General features: G+C 37.7%; 1 protein-coding gene across 5 annotated transcripts in view; it reads right to left on the bottom strand.

Moving 5' to 3' along the window:
• Positions 1-513: 513 nt before the first annotated feature.
• The window catches only part of LOC126088100 (aldehyde dehydrogenase, dimeric NADP-preferring-like), a 384,157-nt gene continuing 359,840 nt past the window's right edge, over positions 514-24,830 (bottom strand). For 4 of the 5 annotated variants that reach the window (XM_049906192.1, XM_049906194.1, XM_049906197.1 and 1 more), the window contains exons 10-13: positions 20,002-20,137; positions 19,101-19,251; positions 12,659-12,750; positions 514-924 (exon numbers count right to left, since the gene is read on the bottom strand). In XM_049906192.1, coding sequence (XP_049762149.1) covers positions 12,697-12,750; positions 19,101-19,251; positions 20,002-20,137 — 341 coding nt within the window. In that variant the 3' untranslated portion in view covers positions 514-924; positions 12,659-12,696. The remainder of the gene's footprint in view (positions 925-12,658; positions 12,751-19,100; positions 19,252-20,001; positions 20,138-24,830) is intronic. The other variant, XM_049906195.1, reaches the window with a different exon arrangement.

The following is a 24,830-nucleotide window of genomic DNA, read 5'->3' as shown; positions in this document are numbered from 1 at the left end:
AAAGACCAATCATAGGCTAATTCAATAGAAGAGAAAATACAGCTTTATTCAATAGAAAACAACAAAATGCAATTTTTTCTGAGGACCATCTGAATGGGGGTTTATCCCATTTCTTTGTTTTTGTAAAAAAAACTGTAATTTCTATATTAACTTACAGCAGATATCCTTGCGGATCCACCAAAATTGCAGTTGTTTATAAACGACTTACTTGTATCAACAGCACACAACTGTCAACTGTGACTATTTGTTTTATATTTGCAACAACTTTTTTTTATGAGGCCTTACTGCTCAATATGTGATATAAAATCATAGCCACACACTTAAAGAGAAATTCTTGCACTGAGAGGACAAAGATTTGTATGGTTGGTCATGACAGGACAGCACAATTCAACACTTAGAGAAGCTTCACAAAACCTCAGAATTTTTCTATTTTTCTCAGTACTCCCACCCATAAATACAGTGTCATTATGTTAGCAAACAACAGCAATTTTTAACTAAATAAAGAATACACTATCAAAAAGACAAAATTTTATTGAACATTACAGAAATGTACAGTACAAATATTCAGACTTTTCCTAATCTCTTAAAAGGCTGCTCCCAGGTCCTTATTGTATTTAGACAAAGTTTTACATAAAACACAAATATTTAGAACATTTATCAGACACAACAATTTATCTATACGAAGATGCAGCCCACTTGAGATGCATTCCCAGTAATACCTTCCTTTCAGGATGTATCTTTTACGTTTATAGATGACACTGCTGCCCCTGAGCAGTCAGAAATTGAGCAGTTATAGCACTTTACATTTCGTACTTTCACAAATCCAAAGCATTATCTGTTTGTGTAATAACTGCAGAAATTGGAACCTGCATACAACAGGTTGATGTTATTTGCAGTACTTTATTCAGACTCCACTCCACTAGCCTGTAAACAAATAAAACAAAAATTAAACCAATAGTATGCCCCCAGATAGGTCCATAAAGCTGTCTGTCTGCAACTTATTTGTGTTAAATGAAAACAGCACTTTGTAAACAAGATGCAAATATGGAGTGAATACGAACTCCTCCAAGAATTTCAGAATTTGTTCAGGGATATTTTCCGAGTATTCTGGTATAAGGGCTCTGTGGTCTCCAGTAAAATGAGGTCACAATTTATTAAGTTAATTCTTCCAGTTATCTTTGTTTCAATAAAAATATCTTCAGAGCAGTGAAAAAGTCTGTAATATGCAATCAATAAAACAAGATGCCTAAGTACTGTGATGTGGTCGCTGTTGCTCTGGGAACAATTCAGCAAAGGTTGTCACTGCTGCTTTTCCATTGCATTCAGTGAACCATAAGGTGCATATTGACCAACCTTCATCAGTGAACCTGTCCATACTCTTACGTATCACTGTTAAGAGAAAACTAACAGTGCTGGAAGAATAAACGTGAGACATAACTATACAGTATTGAATGTGAAGTTGAGGGTCAACACTGAAAGGGGCACAGGTTCCTTATAACAAAATATTTAAAAAAAATATCCCTGAGCAAACTCCAAAATTTTGTCTGTGGGTTTTGGGTTCAACCAGAAGGGCTGTAAACAAACAAACAAAAGAGTCACTGGAAGTAGGCCTTCAAGAACAGGATGACTCTCCTTGCATGACAAAAGCCAATGAAAAAGACAATAGACACTAGTCAAGCACAAGAAATGTAACTGTGTAGTGTCACATTGTTAGCTAAAATCACCCGAAAACGTATGGTCTAAGTACATCTACCTTGCTTACATTTACAGGTACCCAACACATTTTGCATAGTTCTTCAAGCAACCTAATGTGCAGTTAAACTTTGTAACAGACAAAACAGGGATTAAAGAAGCAATTTTACACATGACAGTTAAAGAAAACCATATCAATACGGGAACATAGCAGCATCAATATCATGGGAACACATGAAATAATTCCCAGTTTTTATTATGTTAAGTATTGGAAGTCTAGAAGATGGTTACAGCTTCATTCTAGTTGAAGATGTGACATATGTGAGCAGCTATGTGCGTGATACATCCACAGTTTTAACTATAAATCAACATGCCACACAAAGAAATTTATATTCTATGTTATTTTAGATAAAGCATATTGCCTTCTTCTGAATACCATGAACATTCAATCATTGTAAGACACTTTTGTATGTCCTATTAAGCAGTTAAGTTTAGTCATATTACCGGACATTTAATACTGTGTAAGAAATGTTTGCTGCCATCATGATATAGGCTTCAGTCAAAAGATAGTTACCACAAACAGAATCATTTATTCTACAAAATTACAGCTTGAAGCAATAACTTTTCGTTGTTGTTGTTTTTGTTGTTTTGTTTTTTCAGTGATCTTCAGTCCGAAGACTAATTTTATGCAGCTCTCCAGCTAGTCTATCCCACGCAAGCCTCTTCATCTCTGTATAACTACTACAACTAACATCTATTTGGACCCACTTACTGTACTCATGTCTTGGTCTCCCTCTACAATTTTTATGCCTCCACACCTACTTGCATTACCAAAGTGGATAATTACGGTATCACAATTAAGAAAAATATATATTATGCACATACATTAATGTAATACAGTATGGTTTAAATACAACTGCGGCATTTTTAATGCCAATATGACATACATTTAAGTGTGACGACATAAATAGAACCGTTTACACCACACATATCAAAAATACAAATATGTAAGTGCTTACCATATAAACCATTCTAATACCTTTATTAACCACATTTGACACATCCACACATAACAAATTTTGTTCTCTGTAATAAGTGGTGTGTGAAAACATGCAAAGCTCAAAACTAGTCAGCTAGTATAGAAACATCAGCTCTTACGCTAAGCATTTAAAAAGTCTTTCCTTCAATACTCAAAAGTGGTGTCACATTTAAGTAGAAAAAATTTTCTTATTACATCACAATAGTTTCTCAACCGAAATCATCATTTACATATTTTAGAAAATATTGTAAGTTTTAAATTACTTGTATTATAAACAACTGATCTGAATCTGATTTTAGCAACTGGAGGGATGGGTCACTCCAACACAGCATCATAAGATTCAACTATGGGTCAAACCTTATTTCTTACATAACTGACACCACCATCCACTTACCATACATAAAGCAAAGTTTGTACTCGTTACAGATGACAAATGCTACAATTATTACTTTCTGGGAGACAGCGACAGTAGAACCACCACTAACAATTGATGCAAGACATTAACAGGAATCAGTGAAGAAGATAAAATGTTATAAATTTTTGGGAATACATCCTGCTAAAAATTTCATTGAAAAAAAAATTAGTTTATTCCTTTTCTTTAATGATAAATATGTTTTCTTATTGTTACTTGAATATGGAAAGACTTTGGATTCTTTTGTTCATTTTATCTGCTTTTGTATATTTTATCTGCATTTGTAATATTATGTCATGTGAAGAACTGCTATGTAAATCATAGGCATGAAAGCACAGATTGAGAGTAACAGCTGAGCAGCGATATACAATGAGGGTGTGTCAGCCAATGTGTGTGCAGCAATATGGCAAGACATGTATTACTGATCTGAGATGTAAGAACTTGCTGAGGCAGTGAATATTGTACAACTTTACAACTGACAATTAGGATTACCATTGCAGTGTGTAATGAAAACTGAAGTGATCATTATGAACAGAAAGATCATATGGTTTGGGGATTACTAACTGGACTCACTCTCCATTAGTACTGAGAATCCTTTCACGTTTAGATATTAATAGTTTTTGCTACCGTGTGAGTGAAACTGCTTTTAACAATACACCGAACCATAAGAGCCAAGGCTCCATAAAACTGTGTAATATACTTGTCTCCTTAATGAACGGTCAAGTTTTTGAACCATTAACTGTCACTGTGAGCATAATTACAATTATGGATCATGTGTAAGAGTGGTTTTACTGACTGTGAATTTGTGATTGACGTAATCATCTGAAAACGTGACGAACAGTGACATTGCAGTTCAAAATTATCACAAACAGTGTATGAAGTACTGAAATGAGAATTAGGTGTGCCTAACAAGTAATAAATGTGATATGCTAAACCTATGCATTATCATCAACAATTACATCTATTCAGCCAGTGGCCTGTTAAACGCCACTGCAGATGACTTTGCAGCCCAACCGAGAAGGGGCTTCACTAGCATACTATGTTGTGAAAATATGACAAATGGAGTTGCTGCAATAACTTTGTTTGTTATTGCCTCCGCTGTCATCTCAACATGCCGCAACATGTTTCCAACAACAAACAGGTAAGTGCTCTTCCAAGCTCAAACTAACAAAATTCAACAGTCCAGACTATAAATCATTTGTTTCATTACAAAGCTATTGTTTTTCTTTGCCATTTCTTAACTTTTGCTATGTAAACAAAAATGCTTGAAGTGAACTATTAACATTCAATGTAGCTTTTTTGACCCATCATTAGTCATAAGTATTTTTCTTTTACTTAAACTAACTCTTTCTTTTAAATAAATGCTGCTGCAATTGCATGTGTTATGTTTTATGTGCCTTTTGGAGTGGAGTGTTACAAATGTGTGTGCACCATTATGATCAAAGTGAGTTGGCATACCTCAAAATGTGTAAATTGCGGTGTCTGCCATTAGGTTCTGGGTGTCGACCAACAGAATTAAAGCTGCCTGTTCACTATTGGTTTAAGCTTCACAGCAAGGGCAAACTGAATGTGATAGTTGCCAAACAATTGCTACATGTTATGTTTACATAGTACTTAGATTCATGTTACCACACTTCCACAAGTAATAGCTTGGTGGTTGTTGATTAAAGAGATACGTGAACAATGTGTAGTCTAATCCTACCATGTTTACGGGATTAGTAAGAGAACTGTGTGTGATTTACATAATTTAGTGACTAATGGAATCACATTCTCTGCATCCACACAATTCAAAAGTAAATAGAGTTGTTCTGAGGTGAAATAATTGGACATCAATTCAGTTAGGTTATTTTGGACAAATTGTATAAAGACATGGTCTATAATTTCACAAAGTACACCAAGATGCATTTTCTCCACAACATGCAGAACATTGTAAAGGTTTGTCAACAATTTGAAAATATTTCGGAATTGCTCAAAAGAATTTGAAACAATGTGCTGAGCACTGAACTTTGAGGAAAACACTTTGAACAGCTCTTTTTAACTGGTACAAGTAAAGAGTAATTGCAGCAAATCAGTGTAACATACTAATGCAGGGCAGTATTCCTTGAAAATTAAAAAAAAAAATTCTTACTTCTAACAAAGTAGAACTGACAAAACAAATTTCAACTTAAATAATTTGCTGAGCCATGTTTACTAGAACTTTTTGCTACTAGTACCAAATACTTTCAACTGGTTACTTTATTGCATTACTGATGCTACAGTCTGTATGTCCTATTTGACATTGTGTCAAGAAGTCTGGGGCTTCTCAACCTGGAGGAGCCACATAAACATTTTAGGAAGTTACATAATGATTTCAAAAAAATTGTGTGCAAAGATTTAGTAAAAGTTTGTGACTTCTTGTGTTAGCTGTATTGAGAAGCTGCTCACTTTCTGACAACTTTTATCTGTTTAGAAGTTCACTGCACAATATGCAGTATTCCGTGCAACAAAGCCCAGCATTTTTATTGTCCTTATGTATTCAAAGTCAGAAACAAGTGTGTGAATCATGTTGAGTTATGGGCTACCATTGTTTCAGAAAATAATAATAATAATAATAATAATAATAATGATAATGATAATAATATTTGTCAAAGACCAAGCCAAGAGGTAACCTTGAAGCTATAGATCCTGCAGCACCATGACCATCCAGCTGCAGCAGGTAGGTGCCGACAAAACTACAGACATTGTGCCTTGGCAGGCAAAAAAGAAAATACTATTAAACATTTCCCCAATATAGATTTACTTTTACTTTCACAAACAGTGAAGACACAGATGTTCGCCCAATTTATAATGAGTGCTTAGAGAGTGAAAGCCTGAAACCTGCAAAATTAAAATTGCATCTATTTACAAAACATGCTCCCCAACCCAAAAAAGTGCAAAGTGTTTTAAACAGCCACTGGAATCTTTGAAGATCAAAATGAGTCTATTGAGTCCCATAGATCCATAGATAAATTTAAAAAATTCTCTATTAAATTATACATATTTTGGAAATTTGCAGTGACCACTATGACCAAGTTACTGTAAGAATTAAATGAAGTTTTCATGTTAAATTTACACACAATGGTTCTACTACATATTACTCATTTTGTGATTAATTGAGAAGCTTCAGTGGCTAAGGAAATTTCTGCAGATTTGAATGCTCTTCCAAAATGCAATTAATGTTATCAGTCTGATTAAGAGTTATGAACTTCATAGCTGTCCCTTCGCAAATCTGCATTATAAAACGGAATCAAATTTCAGCAGACATTTAATACGTACTGGCAATGGTTGTCAAGGGAATGAGGTGCCAAGCAGCTCTGAAGAGTTAAAAAACGAAGCTACACTATTTTTATTTCAAAATAATTCTAAATATGCCGATTTCTATATAATGCAAACTTGCTGTAACAATTATGCATACTATAATATATTGCTGTAGAGATAGGAACACGATCTTTACACTGAAATGTAAAATTCGGGTTTCTATGAAGAAATTGAACAATTTGGAAGCGTAATGTGGAAAGTAATTCACATGAAATGTTTCATGTGCTGACATCCTTATTGATTGAAAATTTGATTACAAAAGTTTCTGGCAAATTAAAACTGTGTGCCAGACCTTATAGCTTTATCTACCTTGTAGCTTTACTTCAGCCAGTACTTCATCACATACCTTCCAAACTTCACATAAGATCTCCTACTGAACTTATGGGACTATCTTCTATTGAACTTATGGGACTAGCCTCCTGGAAGACGGGTCCCAGGTTTGAGTCCCAGTCCAGCACACAGTTTTAATCTGCCAATACAGAGTGATAATTCATTCTGGAAACTATCACCCAGGCTGTCGCTACACCATGTCTCCACAATATCTTTTCTTCCAGGAGTATTAGTCCCATGTTTCGCAAGAGCAATGCTGCGGCGAAGTTTGGAAGGTAAAAGATGAGGCACTAGTGGAAATAAAAGTGTGAGGACAGGTCATGAATTGTGCTTGGGTAGCTCAGTCAGTAGAGCACTTGTCCATGAAATGCAAAGGTGGCAGGTTTGAGTCCCGAGCCACCACACTACGTGAACTATCCCGGGAGCTCTATGTGAAATGGAAAAATATTTTGTTGATGCCCACCTTTATTGGGAGACACAAACATCACAATAAAGTAAGAGGAATCAGTGCTTGTACAGAAAGCTGTAAGTGCTTGTTTTTCCTGCACTCTGTTCAATAGTGGAATGATAGAGAAATAGTGTGATAATGGATTAATGAAATTTAAGTGTGAATTGCAGAGAAGTCATGTAGACGTATATGTAGATCAGTGCACACACTGCTGCAGAGCAGTAGTCTGATTATGATTTGGTGAAGAATACCATAATTGATCATTGATATGGTTGGAAATTAATATCAGAATTATTTTTTTACCATGTGTGTACAGTAATCTGTTAGACTGGATTCAAAATCCTTTTGTCTTAGGAGTGGATCACGTGAAACATCTCTTGTTAAAATCTCAGGAAGAACATGGACACTTGTCCTGTGAACAGAAATCACGAACTTAATTTTCAAGAAAAGAAACATTAACAGTTTCTGGTTTGATGTGTAGACAAAATTTCTGGTACTGTCAGATTCAACAATCACAGTTGTCCTGCCATTTGCTACCACTTATTTGTATGAACAATTATTTTCAACAATGGTGGCCATAATAATTAATACATCACTCAAATCTTAAGAACATGGATAGTGCCATAACCCCAGCAGTAACAGACTTGAAGCTGCACTCTGAGATATTGGGTCAAAATAAGCAGTCACATCCATCATATTACATCTTTTGTGATATGAATATAATAGAGGGAAACATTCCACGTGGGAAAAATATATTTAAAAAGAAAGATGATGAGACTTACCAAACAAAAGCGCTGGCAGGTCGATAGACACACAAACAAACACAAACATACACACAAAATCTAGCTTTCGCAACCAACGGTTGCCTCGTCAGGAAAGAGGGAAGGAGAAGGAAAGACAAAAGGATATGGGTTTTAAGGGAGAGGGTAAGGAGTCATTCCAATCCCGGGAGCGGAAAGACTTACCTTAGGGGGAAAAAAGGACAGGTATACACTCGCGCACACACACACATATCCATCCATACATACAAGACACAAGCAGACATTTGTAAAGGCAAATGTCTGCTTGTGTCTTGTATGTATGGATGGATATGTGTGTGTGTGCGCGAGTGTATACCTGTCCTTTTTTCCCCCTAAGGTAAGTCTTTCCGCTCCCGGGATTGGAATGACTCCTTACCCTCTCCCTTAAAACCCATATCCTTTTGTCTTTCCTTCTCCTTCCCTCTTTCCTGACGAGGCAACCGTTGGTTGCGAAAGCTAGATTTTGTGTGTATGTTTGTGTTTGTTTGTGTGTCTATCGACCTGCCAGCGCTTTTGTTTGGTAAGTCTCATCATCTTTCTTTTTAAATATATTACATCTTTTTAATGATATGGTTATAATAGAAGGAAACATTCCATGAAGGAAAAATATACCTAAAAACAAAGATGATGTGACTTACCAAATGAAAGTGCTGGCAGGTCGACAGACACACAAACGAACACGTGTGTGTGTGTGTATGTTTGTGTTCGTTTGTGTGTCTGTCGACCTGCCAGCACTTTCATTTGGTAAGTCACATCATCTTTGTTTTTAGGTATATTACATCTTTTATTCTATTCCACTGTATGTGATTAATTAATAGTGTATTTTTTAAATTATGTTACCAACTTTTTGTTTGTTTCCATTTTAATCATAGTCCTTTAGATATTTATGTAGTTCAAGTGTTCCTCGGATTTTATCTGACACTTTTCACTTTGTAGCACTTCATTCTGTCCCAGCAAATGTGAGTGTACAGTGGATTTATAAACATACTGTGTAACTAGTATTTGTTATTATAGTTACTCTTTGATGTTAGAGATATAGACTGTTCCATGCCGCTCTTTACAGTAACTGTTAAGCCTTCCACACTTGTAAGCTATCTTGTATAGATGTGTTTTATGTGGAAATAAATGTTCAATTCTATCAGATACCACATATTTAGTGACACCGACGATAACACAATAATATGATCATGTCAGCTTCAGTGATCCACATGCATGAAAACATGAACGTTCATTATGTCCACATCAGCTGCAGTGCGCTCATTCTCGCACAAAAATGGACAACCCGCCAGTTACCACAAAGCCAGCTGCGAAAGAGCACGATTAATAGGGTTACAATTAAACCCCCACTTTCTGGCAACACACTCCAGCAATCCAGTGGTGTTGTTTGCGCAGTTTGAAAGCCAGTTTGTCCTTGCGCAGATATCAAGAGACGAAACAAAGTATAGCTATGTAATCACAACACAAACAGAAGACTTAGCCGCTGAAGTACAAGATACCGTTGCTGCATCGCCCAGCACCGAACAGTATGCATCAATTAAAAATATGCTAGTGATGCGCCTGTCGCAATCAGAAGCGAAGCGACTAGAGAGGACTGAAGAGCTCAGCTATCAAATCCCATCACAACTTTTATGCCGTTTGCACACACTGGCAAGCAACACAGTGAGCGATCAAATGCTGTGCAATACTTGGTTGTCTCGATTAGCCTCAGACACTCGAAAAATTCCGACAGTGTGTGCGGGTAATTTAAAAGCACTAGTGCAAACAGCAGACAAGATTGTCGAGATGTATCCCACAACAAACGTGTCAGCACTGACACCACTGCATGAGTATATGCTTGTAGTCACAATTGGTGCAGCTTACCATGCAATTATCCACATTACAAAAGTCGGACACATGTCAGCAACCACACCATCAGTCATCAATAAGTCGTAACCTCTCGCCATTAGCACAAAATCTGTGCTGGTACCACAAGAAATTCAGCAATGATGTGCAGAAGCGTATACAACCATGCAAGTGGAAACATGAAGTGGAAAACGTAGCAGCAACAACTATTCATACCCGTACTGCATGTTGACTTTTTGTCAGATACCACAACATGAAAGTATAATACCTAGTGGGCACAGGAGCAGAAGTGTCCCTGTACCCAGTAACTTGTGTATCATGCCAGAACTGTGATGATTCTTGTCTGTCTGCCGCTAAAAGCTCTAAGATTAAAACATACGGTCAGGTCTCATTGTTGTTTAAGCTTGGACTATGCCATGTATTTGATTGGCACTTCACAGTAGCAGATATATCACAGTCTATCATAGGAGCCAACTTCTTATCCTTTTATAATCTGGTACCCGACCTCCAATACAAGTAGCATATCGATTCCACTACAAACCTGCATCAATTCGATGACAGTATGTACGCTTCCAGGAGAAATGCCATACACATGATTACTACAAGAATTTCCCGAAATCACATAGCAGTCACCCACTCTTCTGCTGGTTAAACACACAATGGTGCATCACATTTTGATCATTTCAAGCCCGCCATCTCACGCTACACCTAGATGTTTGACGCCTGAGAAGTTGTGAGTGATGAAGCAGGATATCCACAGCATGCTGTCAATGGGCATTTGCAAAGTTTCAGTAGCAGTTGGGCAATCCCAATCCATATAGTACCTAAGAAGAACAGATGGTGTCCATGTGGCGATTACCGGCAGCTCAACACGACAAGCATCCCAGATCAGTACCCGGTGCCACATATAGAAGACTTCTTTGCCAACGTTCTTGGTAAGACTATGTTTTCCACTACTGATCTAGTCCAGGCGTATTATCAGATCCCAGTTGCCATAGAAGGTATCCCCATGACAGTAATGGCAACACCTTTCAGTCTAGGATGCCTTTTGGTCTAAGCAGTGCTGCACAGACGTTTCAGTGTTTCATGGATGAGATCACTAGGGACTTAGACATCTGTTATGTTTATGTAGATGACGTTTCGGTGAGTCTGTGACATAAGAAGAACATTTACATCATCTGGTTCAGATATTTAATCATTTTCGCACACAATGCTTAGTAACTAATCCTTCAAAGTGTACTTTTGGAGCAAGGGAAGTGCAATTTGTGGGTCACACGGCAGACGTGCATGGAATTTGACCACTGCAAGAGAAAGTAGAAGCCATAAAGAAATAGCCTTGCCCCATTAAAATCAGAAGGCTACGCCGATTTTTAGGGGTCATAAATTTTTATCAAAAATTTGTATACAACTATGCATCGATAAGAGCACCCCTGAATGAATTTATTAAGGGCACATCAAAGTCAAACAACAGGTTGCCTGAGACTGCAGTCATGTGTGTGTGTGAGTTGTGTTTGCACGTGTGTGTGTGTGTGTATGTGTGTGTTTGTCGCCTAACTTTGACGAAGGACTGGCCGAAACTTATATTTGTGACAGTCTTTTTGTTGTGTCTATCTGCGACTCAGCATCTCTGCTATATGTTGAGTAGCAACTTTCCTTCTCACAGTACTGTTACATTCCATCCTAGATTTTCCATTGTTTGATGGACTAGTATATTACTTGTTTATCTACAATGCTAGTACCGATTACATCTATAACAGCATGTGAGGTCACTAATAAATATGGCTAGATGAAAGGGATCACTGACCAAAAAAAATCTGAGAACTTTATATAGCCAAGGAGTGTGTGGTTTTTCATTATTCAGTAGTGTACTAGGTGCAGGATCGGCATATTAGGGATCTAAGATAGTATGGCACTGCAGTTGACCTCTGACAAAGAGTGGATTTAAATGTACAAAGACTTTAACTGAAAGAATTGCAACTGAAATTCCACTTGATATTAGAATGCTAAAAGCTAACTAATAAACTGATACATTAAGCATGAATCTAAATGCACATTACACTCATTGTCATAAAAAGTTTGGCAACAGTCTTGCGGATCATGCTCTTATAGCAGATGTTAATATTTCTGCAGAAATATTTTTAACACATACATTGTACATTTCTAGTATGTTTTCATTCATATCTTTAACAGTGATGTTGACCAGTTAGGACATAAGAGACACAAATTATCAATTTTTTTTTTTTAAACACAAATATTTGTTTAAAGCACACTGTGAAGTTTCGTTGGCAAGGATTACCACATTACTTCCTTGAAAAATTTTTTGTTTTATTTTACTAATTCACAATTGTAAACTATGAAAGATTATAACAACAGTGCTTGCTAGAGGTACCAAGAGGTTACCATTATAAAACATTTGATTACATCTGGTCAACATAACTGTAAACAATTACAACAGAAAAAAAGCCATGCTGTCCCGACTTGCATTAAGCAACACAAAAGTTCACCCTCTCCAATTTGCAGAAATGCTACTGGGCGTGGAAATGAGCATAGATGATCTAAATGAAACAGCTAGTAGTGGTGAGTATCCTTTGCCAAACAATAATTCTCTTGCACTGCAAAAGTAAAGGGCCTCCCGAAAATATTTCAAACTGGAAATATTGTACTTGCTAATACAGAGAGATGTGAGCTTATGTATTCCTCTCTATCCTACATATAATATTCTACAATGATTATATGAAAATGATAATGATGTGCCCCACCTTCAGGGTAAGTCATGAAGTCATCAAGAACTTTACAGCTACTTTCTTTTCTGCAACGACCAGATGTAACCCAATATTCTTGATGGCTCTCTCTGGAGAAAATAAAACAATTAATGAGACAATGATTCCACCAATCCATGACTAGATGTTTCAAATTTGTATGCTCCAAACTGTTATGAGAAGATGTAGTCAGGATATAATGAAGCATTCATTTCTGTTATGTGATGGAGGTCAGGTGATACAGTCCATCCATGTATTTGCTGTAGGTTCGGTTTTGACAAATATACCAAGGCAAAGCTACTGAACTGAAACCAGTCATTTCAAGTATAGTCCTTCAGCAATGTCTTTGTTTTTCTCACTATCATATGGTTTGTGAACAATATCCTTACTGTAAGTGCCTTTTAAAATTCTATGTTTTAAATGAAGTGTGAAAACTACAGTGGTACATAATATATAGCTATTTTTAAAATGTGTTTTGAATGAATGAAAGAAAAGTGGCAGAATATGAGTTAGTGAAGAGTAACTGAACCACCATTGTTTTGCTGATCACATACTATTAACCTTTAGTGCATATAATCTTCCAAAACTAATCAAAGAACTTAACAGAGCAAATATCCAAGTATATCCGAATGTTAGTCATAACAAGAGTTATATAACATACGATCAAGACAGTAAAAATAGGCACAAATAAACAATGAAGTAAAAGAAGCAGTTTATGAATTTCTGCATTTAGAGCAGTTTGAAACAAGTGGATGGACTGCAAAAGGAATAAACAGAAGAGTAAAAATGCCCTGGAATGCCTTCAGTAAACTAAATATCGATTTGTAAACTAAACTTTCAACATGCCTGAAAATGAAAGTTTACAAGCATCAGTATGTATTAGTATGACTATGTTTTTGGCTGTACTATTTAATGATGCTCATAAATATTTGATGGTTGCATGTTATAATAATTTTATTGTGGACTGTACAATGATGAGCCTTTGAGAAACATACCACTTATCTCCGAAGTAATTAGAATCAGTAGCTATGGAAGAATTATTTCAGATTCATTTTTTAATAGCTAGAAATGAAAATAAAAGTGCAATAAACCTTGCAGTTTGAAAATGATTTCAGAGAAGGTATAGCAGGACAGGTTGCCCACAATAACTAAGAAACAGTTTTTTTATGTCCTGAGATTTAAGATTACAATTACAAGTGTAAAATGAAGTCAAGTGGTGACAAAGTGTGACACTGAGTGTAAAGACTATACAGAAAACGAATACATGAAAGCAGTTAAGCATCTACTGAGCAGTGTTCCATCATTTTACGGACAAGGAGAGGACACGACATTCAGATCACAGATTTACTTCAAACTTTGTTCTTCTTTAGTACGCCATTAAAACAATATAATGTCCATGGAGTAAGGTGCACTACTCTGGCAATTCCAAGAAAATCACAAGAGAAGTTTTACATATCTATTACGTCTGTGCGTAAGTGCTTGATGTTAAGAGTTCCTGCTGGTCAGTTGGTTAGCGTTTGCGATCTGCAAGATGAATGTGTACGAGGCGAAGGTTCAACTCCCACTCAGACTTAATATTTTTTTCATCACTGGTCATATTATTTAATTCATATGACATTTGAGAGGTAAAATAATTAAAAAACACACTTATTTGCATGAAGTTTTAGTGAATTTCATGTTATTTGACTATCACTACTTTTAAATAAATTTAATTATTACAACAAACATATTTACAACTATCAACAAGCAAATGAAGAAATGTATAGAGCTTTCCTGAAAATGTATATCTGTCATGATGTGCAAAATCCCTTATACATGCAATCTGGTAAGATAACCGGAACTACTTTGCATCTCAACGCTTCAAGCTGCAGACATAGAATTAGGCCACATTCGGCAGTTAAACTGCGTAGCACTGAGACGTAGCTAATGAAGCATGAACAAATAGTGTAGGTGCAAATTTTTTTTTACCATCACAAAATTTATACTTGTACTACAAAAATGAAGTTTCGAGCAGAAGTCAAACCGTCACCTCATGCACATTTGTCTTACGAAGTTCGAACGCTGACCACTTGGCCACTACGAACTCCAACATCTAGCACCTGTGCACAGATACATCAGTTGCACCTAAAGCTTCTCTTAACTGTTTTCTCGGAATTTCCAGGGTAGTGCACCTTACGTTGTTTTGACGACCTACTAAACATGTACAAAGTTTGAAGTAAATCTGTGATCCCAACATTGTGGATTTCTCTTGTGAGATAATATAGCACTAAAGGTATTCATTGTAAGAAATTCATAAATGTAGCATACCACATCTTTCTCAAGCTAATGCAGCTACTTTTGGGACATTTTAATACAGCTATGAGGTATGCAAACAAATACATAACAATTACACAGCATCTATAAATTACACAGTTCTCACATATGGAAGAAGAATATAAGGTATGAAACTTTCACTAAATAAGGACAACAGCAAATAAGTTCACAGACTGAAATGAGGAACATAAACAGTTACACCAAACAAAGCAAGAGCAAAATAGTTTTCAAAATATAGAATTTTTACAGTCAGAGAATGAGACAAAAAGATATGGATGAAAAGGGATTGTCTCCCACCTGTTTGTCATCTCAACTGTATCTTCACATTTTCATTCTATCTTCTTAATATCTCCCAAACAGATTTTGCTTTCATTTGTTTCTTTAGCCATTCCCTTTTTCTTTGTTCTTTAGCCATTCCCTTTTTCTTTGCATCTACTCTCCTCCTGCCTATCTCCATTTATTCAGTTATACCACTCATCTTTATTAGGCTTGATTTTTCAATTTATCCTCCCTTTACTAGTGAACTGCTAATTACATATTTTACCATTTCTTACTTTTCTCATTTTCAGGACGTATCTTTTTAACTTTCATTTCATCGAATATTGTCAGGCTAACCTTTGCTAATCAACATATGTGACTTTCCTGTTCAACCTTACAAAAACGTGTCTCCTTTTAGTGTATTTCCTATGCTTCAGATACAGAAAAGTTTATTTTTGCCTTGGATGTCCTGCTAATTGTCATTCAAACAATCATATGTTTTGCTCTTCTTTACTTACAGGAAACTTCAACAAGGATTTGACAAGATTTCTGAGCAGTTATACATCAATTTATTGTGATGACTCACAGAGCTAGTTGTAGTGTGATTCTATAAGGATTTGAGACACGACGAGGCATAGTATCTAATTACATCACTACAAGCAATAGCATCCGTTGATCTAAAATGACTATTGTCACTGATCGCAAACATGGTCACTGCATATTATAGAATTTAATTCTGTGACACTTGTATAATGAAATTTACATATCTCTGCAAACAACTGAGAACTGCCTAGCAGAGGATGCTTAGTACATTACCACATTAGGGTCTCTTCCAGTTCCATCGTGTATGGAGAATGGAGAGAACAAACATTTAAATGCCTCTTTTCATACTGTAATTAGCCTAATTTTGTCTTCAAGGTTGCCTGAGAGTAATGCATAGGCCCCAAGAGTCATCACTTAGTATTAGTTCTTGAAATTTTGTAAGTAGGCTTTCTCACTTTAATCTGTGTATATCTGCAAGAGTCTGCCAATTCAACATTTTCAATTTTTTTTTTTTTTTTGAGACTGTTTTCTGAGTTGAACAAACCTGAGACCATTTTTGCCACCCTTCTTTGTTTACACTCAATATTCCACATTAGTTCTGTTTGGCATGGGTTCCACACATAAAAGAAATATTCTAAAATGTTATGTACAAATGATCTGTAAGAGGTCTCCTTTGTAGATTGACTGAATTTTCCCAGTATACTGCTAGTAACTAAAGTTTGCTACCTGCCTTACCTATGAATGAGCCCATCTGATTGCTGCATTTCACATCCATAGAAATTGTTACATCCATGAACTTGCATGAGTTGATTGATTCCAACTGTGAATCACTGATATTGTAGAAGTTGATTGATTCTAACTGTGGATCACTAATATTGTAGGAATAGGATCCTACTTTCTGTCATTTTATTAAGTGCATAGTTTTATATACATTCAAACAAAGTTGCCCATTTTTGCACCAATCTGAATTCTTATCAAGATCTGCCAATATTTCTGCAACTTTTTCTGAAAATACTCCATTACAGGTAACTACATAATCTGTGAAAGGTCTCAGCTTGCTACTAATATTGTCTGCCAGGTCGTTAATATACAATAAAACATCAAGTGACCCAACACAATCCCTTGCAGCACGCCTCAAGTTATTTCCATTTCTGTCAATCACTTCCCATGCAAGATAACACGCTGGGACTTGCCTGCCAAGAAATCCTCAACCCAATCATGAATTTTGTTTGATACCTGTAAACTTGCTCCTCACCTTAGACAAAAGTGGTGAGCCCTTTCTTCAACCAATGGTCCTCTTTGACCTGCACAATGGCTTGTGTGGCAAATAGGCATTGTTTGAGGGAACAGTGTGGAGCCTGCCGAATCTGGGGCTGTAGTATGAACGTGAGGTGTTTGGTCACATTAAAGACACAAAAATGAGTATAACTGTTTGTTAAGAGAGGAGAGACAAAATGATATTGGAAGTGATTTATACAGAATGTATCTTACCCTGATCATAACAAATAACGGGAAGAATTACCACTGATAATGCACTTATGTGCGTGAACAGAACTGTGGTTCCAGCAGTAAGTGTATGAGAGCTGGAAATCACAAAGAGCTGGAAATCATAGTGACATATTTGACTATAAACTCCAAAGGTGTCATGACACTTGTCTTGAATAATAATAATAATAATAATAATAATTCATATTTTCCAAGGCATTAACAGCAGCATAGTCAAAATAATGAATTTAACTGTGGTTATATCAGTTAGAGCACTCACACGTTGTTGAAAATGAATACAACCTATGGATTGGTTATATCAGTTAGAGCCCTCACACGTTGTTGAAAACGAATACAACCTATGGATATGAGCTCTGCTACTAATTTAACAGTTCAACTGAAAAAATTAATTAAATATCATACTTATTTACTAGAAAAGAGCTTGCATAGATCATACAATTGTACTTCTGCCAATAAATGTAGGTGTTATACCGAGTTAAATTCTTTTTGGAAGATAAAAAAATAATACATCTTCCTGATTCTCTTGACCCATAGCATTCAGGATGTGTCACTTGTGAGAAGCGAACATTGGGTTTTGTATGATCAATGTTTTCGGGATCCATGCAATTTGGCACAGAATATGTCATTTTACTTGAGATATCTCATTACATTCGAACTGAGGTTATGTTCTAGGATTCTACAACAAACAGACATCAATGAGATTGGGCAATAGTTTTGTGGATCACTTCTGTTACCCTTCTTGTTGACAGGTGTGTACTGTACTTTTTCCAATCACAGTTCTTGGTTCCAGGAATCTAAAGTATATCATGATTAAAATATGAGCTAACTCAGCTGCAAATTCTGTGTAGAATCTGAGACACATCCAGTTGGGCTCCAGTATCTAGTTTAATTCTAATGATTTTGTGCAATTGTGATTTTGTGTAGTTTCTGACACAACTGACACTAATATCTATATAACTCATCTTTGCAGTGATGCAAGAAGTTAACTGGGACAGTACTTCTTTATCTTCATTAGTAATAATAAACAGAGTTCACCATTTCTGTTTTTACTTTGCTATGCTCAGTTTCAGTTTCTGTCTCATCCATGAGTGCCGGGGCACTAACTCTGATTCCATCAACATCCTTTGCATATGACAAGAATTTCTTTGAGTATTGCGAAAGATCTTTTGATAAGGTTCTGTTTTATAGTAGTTATGGAAGGCTTCGTGCATTGCCTTCTTGTCAGCCAAACGTTTTTCATTCAGCAATTCTCTCTATATATGATATCATGGTTTTTTTAAATATATTTATGGAATCCACTTTTTCTTTAGAAGTTTCTTTACAGTGACTGTGTACCGTGGACAGTTCCTCCCATTGCACATGGTATGAACATTACCTCTCAGGGAGCCCACTATTTATCGTGGTGTAATTCCTGCCCCCGCGCCCTCCCCGCCTCCCAAAAATAAATTGTAATAAACGTGCATGGCATCCCATAATGTCAGAGAACCAGTGAGACTAAGCTTTGGTGACCATTCTACAAACCAAATAGAAAAGGTATTCCTTGAACTCTGTGTTTGATATGAGGTTATCTGGTATGTACCGAGCAATCATTTGCTTCCTCACTCAAGCATGCTTATAACAGAACAAAAACTAAAGACACTAGAGGTGGCTAGAGAAGAGTTTTGTGTGGAAATACAAAATCAGCTAGATGAAGACAAGAAGTGTATTGGAAACAAAATTTTCTGTGATGATTCAACTTTCCATAAAATAAACACAAATAATTTCTTTAGGAAGATTCAAAAGATATCCATAAATTTCTAAAATAAATTAACACATTTATTACCTTCAGAATTTCTGTTACACCAACAGTTGCTGCAATACCCAGAACAAACATGACAACATGTGGCAAGTACTTGAAGCTTATTCCTTTCCGTTTTTTCAGTAAAAATCTCAGCGATGAAATCTTTTTCTCTGAATATGGTGGGTACCTTGCCCTGAAATTACAAATCCTTTTTGTAAATAGGATCTCCTTTAAAAATAAGTTTATAGAACATGAAACAAGTCAGAGTTGAAAGAAAATGCACACTGTATTTTGTAATTAAAATTAGAAATATCACACCCTGCACTGTGATGCTGAATAATCTGTAGGTATTATTAGTGTGCAGATGTACAAAAATTACACCTCAGTATTAATAATGGTTTGGAAGACCAAAGTATGAAGAATGCACCTAAGTTTCACAATGGACCAACAGAGCCTTTAAAAAAAAATTTATTATGCTTCATTACAAGCTCAATTGTGGAGTTGATCTCTATTCATTAGTTTAGGGGCAGCGTCATGACATTAGGGAGGATGTAATCAGTGTCTTCCTCATTCATTATGCTTACTAACCTAACCTCATTGGGTTATCTAAATATTTTATCAATTCAGAGAAAAGAAATCCAATCCTGTTGAAGCTAGAATTTGCATTAATGGTTGAGCAATCAATCAACAGACTTTTAATGTATGGGACTTCACAGGCTTTGGCAATTATACAGGACCTGAAGTGCATGTGGGGACAATCTATGTCATTAGTCAACATAGCTTTATATCTTCATGGTCCAATACTTTTAAAAATATTTATATTTTTCCATTTGATTTACCTACATAAAAATTTCAATGTTTACAATACACAGACCTACTTCTATTTCTTTAATCACGTACTGAGTTTTTTTTGTTTTTTGTTTTTTTTTTTTTCAATACTTACGCAGCAAGTTTCTCCCCAATCGCACTCAAGTCCTTTACCAAACAGCTTTTCTTGTGTGTGAAAGTATTGAAAGTGTAGACTCCATGATAGGCTCCCATTCCACTATGTCCAACTCCACCAAAGGGCAAGGTTTCCACTGAACCAACATAAGAAAAATTAAGTACATTCATTCTTCATACACTGGAAATGACATAGTACAATGACTCCTTTTTACTCAGCTACTCTTACTTTGGCATAGTTCGATCACAAACAAACAAAATACACTACTGGCCATTAAAGTTGCAAAGGCATGAAGGGGCATGATTACAAATACTGAATTGGCAGGGCAGTATATGGCATGAAACGGAGAAGACACTCTTGACAAGGCTGTATACCACAAAAACAGCAGAAGACAGGAACAGAAAGCTTGTTTGTTTCTTGCTTGCTCCACCTGAAAGGGAATGGCATGTCTTTGATCACTGTTTCCCAACAGATAACTAAGAACCGTCAGATACCAAAAATATATGTAACTCAATTTCAAAGTAAATCCCATAAAATTAATTTTCATTCTTTTCACTGCAAGCATTGTAGATTTTATTACTGAAGAATGGACTCAGCATTACAAATTACTTACACTCCCTGCTAAAAAATAAATATGCTCAAATAACCTACTACATCTAATTAGACCCACATAATATGCCATTCAGTTCAGAATGTTGGCCAGTGCAGGTGCATACTAGGCGGTGGAGGAGTACTGTCATGTGCAGAGCATAATGGCTGCCCAACCTGCAATTTGCCATGGAAGAAACTGCCATTTTCATGTTCCAGGAGAACAATATCCAGTTGGATAAAACAAGTTAGGTTCCATACCCAATGTGAAGGATAAGGGACATGAGATGACAGTTTGAATGCTAGTAAATACCCAACTCGTTCATGCAGCTCTGCTACGAAGCCCTCAGCAATTTTTCATCACTATTCCAGAACACTAAAAATCCTTCATATGTCTTTGCAGAATATTGTGAGACAGGAGTTGAGTTTCCACCCTTATTAGCTGCAAGAGGTCATCAGTTACAGCTATAAGATAAACCCCTTCATCTGAGCCATACTCTGCAAGCCACTTAACCGTATGTGGCAGAGGATACCGTATTTACTCGAATTTAAGCCGCACTCGACTCTAAGCCGCACCTGAAAAATGAGACTCGAAATCGAGGAAAAAAAATTTTTCCGAATCTAAGCCGCACCTGAAATCTGAGACTCGAAATTCAAGGGAAGAGAAAAGTTTTAGGCCGCACTTCCAAATCGAAACAAAGTTGGTCAGCTGTAGTAGTTTGGTTCGAGTCGTAAGCTTAGCAGTTAAGCTTTGCCAGGTAGCCGTTGTTATGCGTCAGGCGCTCCTTTTTCACGTGCTTTGTCTGGTTTGAATTGATTGCTTATTTTTCTTTGATCTGACAAGTGCAGTTCTCTTTGTTATAGGTGTTTCCATCACTCAAAGCTGAAAATGCATTACTGTACTGTGCCATGCATTGTTTGTCGCATTCTGAAAATGAGGGTTTACAGCCTGTTGCCGCTCGCGGCACGGCTTGCTTCTGTGCACGCTACCGCCGCTTACAATTAAAAAAAAACAAAGAGAGGAATCGTCTAATTAGCGAAACAATGGCAAGAGACTGCTATTCGTTGCTACTTACACTGCTGCTTTCTTTGATAATGATCAACAAGAACCAAATAATAGATTCCGTATGATAGAAGATGTTCTGAATGAGAATTTAGCGAAAATTTTTTCCGTTTGAAAATCTTTGCAGACGCCTCTTTAGTACATTACATTATGCACAGAAAATAGAGTCATCTTAGATTTAAAAATCTAGTCAATTGCCGTGCTTCATTTCTGACTGTGTCACTATTAGGCATAAGAATAATACGAATATAAACATGACATGGTATGTATATTCCTCCGCGTCTGCTGCTGTCTCACTCTAGTTTCGTAGTTTATTAGGCGGACAGGATTTAAATGAGATAGCAGCAAACACGAAAGAATACATGGCAAAATGTTTATACTCGTATTATTTTTATGGTGAAGAGAATACTGTATGTGATTCACAATTCATAAAAGTTCCTATTAGCAACCATTTCTTCTCAAAGTTAGGAAAAAATTCAGAAAGCAGAGTTGGCCATATTGACAAATATCCCAAACAGTCTTGCCAGTCGGATTTTCGTAGTACATTGAAATGCTGCTACGTTCGAAGATGAACAATACGGAATTTGTATTTACTTCGTTGGATAATGTATGAAAATGCAGTGGTCGAAACTCGGGGCGGAGAAAAAAAAGCCTGTCTTCCACCTTTTTTTTATTTATTTACTGACGCAGAGGTTTTGGTGCCAGTATTTGTCTTTCTGCCTGCGAAGCATGCCTGCGTAGCGCTACATATATTCGACGGCAGAAGTTTGTTGTGGCGGCACCTACCAACATTTTTCAGAACTTCCGCGTACTTTGCACTCGATTCTAAGCCGCAGGCGGTTTTTTGGATTACAAAAACCGGAAAAAAGTGCGGCTTAGATTCGAGTAAATAGGGTACTTCTGGTACCATTAACTGATCTCCCTTCCCCCATTTCACTCACAAATGGCACATGGGAAGAATGATACTCGGTAAGCCTCTGTATTGACTCTCAGTTTCTCAAATTTTTCTCATTTTGATCGTTTTGCAAGATGTATGTGGGAGTAAGTAATATGTTGTCTGACTCTTCCTGGAAGCTGCTCTCTTGAAATTTCAACAAACCTCTCCATGACGCACAATGCCTCTCTAGTAACGTCTGCCTCTTGGAGTTTGTTGACCATCTCCTTAACATTCTCATGCTGACCAAGTGATCCTCTGATGAAACATTCTGCTATTAATTCGATCTTCTCTCCCTCATGTGGGTAAGGACCCCAGGTTTAAAAACAATACTCAAGAATTGGTCAAACAAATGCCTTGTATGCACTTCTTTCGTGGATGAGTTACATTTCCTCATGATTCTTCCCATGAATCTCAGTCTGGCAGCTGATTTTCCTACTATTTGTTTTATGTGGTTGTCCTACTTAAGATTGCTCTGGATCCTTACTCCTAGATACTTTATGGTAGACACTGTTTCCAGCAATTTATTACCAATAGTGTAGTTGTGCAATAGTGGATTTCTTTTTCTGAATATGCACAATATGTTAATTCATTTATGGTAGGGTTCAACTGCCAGAGCCTGCACCATTCATAAATCCTCTGCGGGTCATTCTGCAAATTGATACTACACTCCTGGAAATTGAAATAAGAACACCGTGAATTCATTGTCCCAGCAAGGGGAAACTTTATTGACACATTCCTGGGGTCAGATACATCACATGATCACACTGACAGAACCACAGGCACATAGACACAGGCAACAGAGCATGCACAATGTCGGCACTAGTACAGTGTATATCCACCTTTCGCAGCAATGCAGGTTGCTATTCTCCCATGGAGACGATCGTAGAGATGCTGGATGTAGTCCTGTGGAACGGCTTGCCATGCCATTTCCACCTGGCGCCTCAGTTGGACCAGCGTTCGTGCTGGACGTGCAGACCGCGTGAGACGACGCTTCATCCAGTCCCAAACATGCTCAATGGGGGACAGATCCGGAGAGCTTGTTGGCCAGGGTAGTTGACTTACACCTTCTAGAGCACGTTGGGTGGCACGGGATACATGCGGACGTGCATTGTCCTGTTGGAACAGCAAGTTCCCTTGCCGGTCTAGGAATGGTAGAACGATGGGTTCGATGACGGTTTGGATGTACCGTGCACTATTCAGTGTCCCCTCGACGATCACCAGTGGTGCACGGCCAGTGTAGGAGATCGCTCCCCACACCATGATGCCGGGTGTTGGCCCTGTGTGCCTCGGTCGTATGCAGTCCTGATTGTGGCGCTCACCTGCACGGCGCCAAACACGCATACGACCATCATTGGCATCAAGGCAGAAGCGACTCTCATCGCTGAAGACGACACGTCTCCATTCGTCCCTCCATTCACGCCTGTCGCGACACCACTGGAGGCGGGCTGCACGATGTTGGGGCGTGAGCGGAAGACGGCCTAACGGTGTGCGGGACCGTAGCCCAGCTTCATGGAGACGGTTGCGAATGGTCCTCGCCGATACCCCAGGAGCAACAGTGTCCCTAATTTGCTGGGAAGTGGCGGTGCGGTCCCCTACGGCACTGCGTAGGATCCTTCGGTCTTGGCGTGCATCCGTGCGTCGCTGCGGTCCGGTCCCAGGTCGACGGGCACGTGCACCTTCCGCCGACCACTGGCGACAACATCGATGTACTGTGGAGACCTCACGCCCCACGTGTTGAGCAATTCGGCGGTACGTCCACCCGGCCTCCCGCATGCCCACTATATGCCCTCGCTCAAAGTCCGTCAACTGCGCATACGGTTCACGTCCACGCTGTCGCGGCATGCTACCAGTGTTAAAGACTGCGATGGAGCTCCGTATGCCACGGCAAACTGGCTGACACTGACGGCGGCGGTGCACAAATGCTGCGCAGCTAGCGCCATTCGACGGCCAACACCGCGGTTCCTGGTGTGTCCGCTGTGCCGTGTGTGTGATCATTGCTTGTACAGCCCTCTCGCAGTGTCCGGAGCAAGTATGGTGGGTCTGACACACCGGTGTCAATGTGTTCTTTTTTCCATTTCCAGGAGTGTATATTCTGGCATTACTACTTTCTTATGAACAACTGTATCATCTGCAAACAGTTTTAAAGAGCTTCTGACACTTTCTACTAGGCCACCTACAAACATTGTCAACATTAATGGTCCTATCACACTTCTTTTGGGTACTCTGGGAAACACCTTTACA

The sequence above is a fragment of the Schistocerca cancellata genome, chromosome 6, assembly GCF_023864275.1.
Source record: "Schistocerca cancellata isolate TAMUIC-IGC-003103 chromosome 6, iqSchCanc2.1, whole genome shotgun sequence".
Classification (NCBI taxonomy): Eukaryota; Metazoa; Arthropoda; class Insecta; order Orthoptera; family Acrididae; genus Schistocerca; species Schistocerca cancellata.
This window is presented reverse-complemented; position numbering and strand designations above follow the sequence as displayed.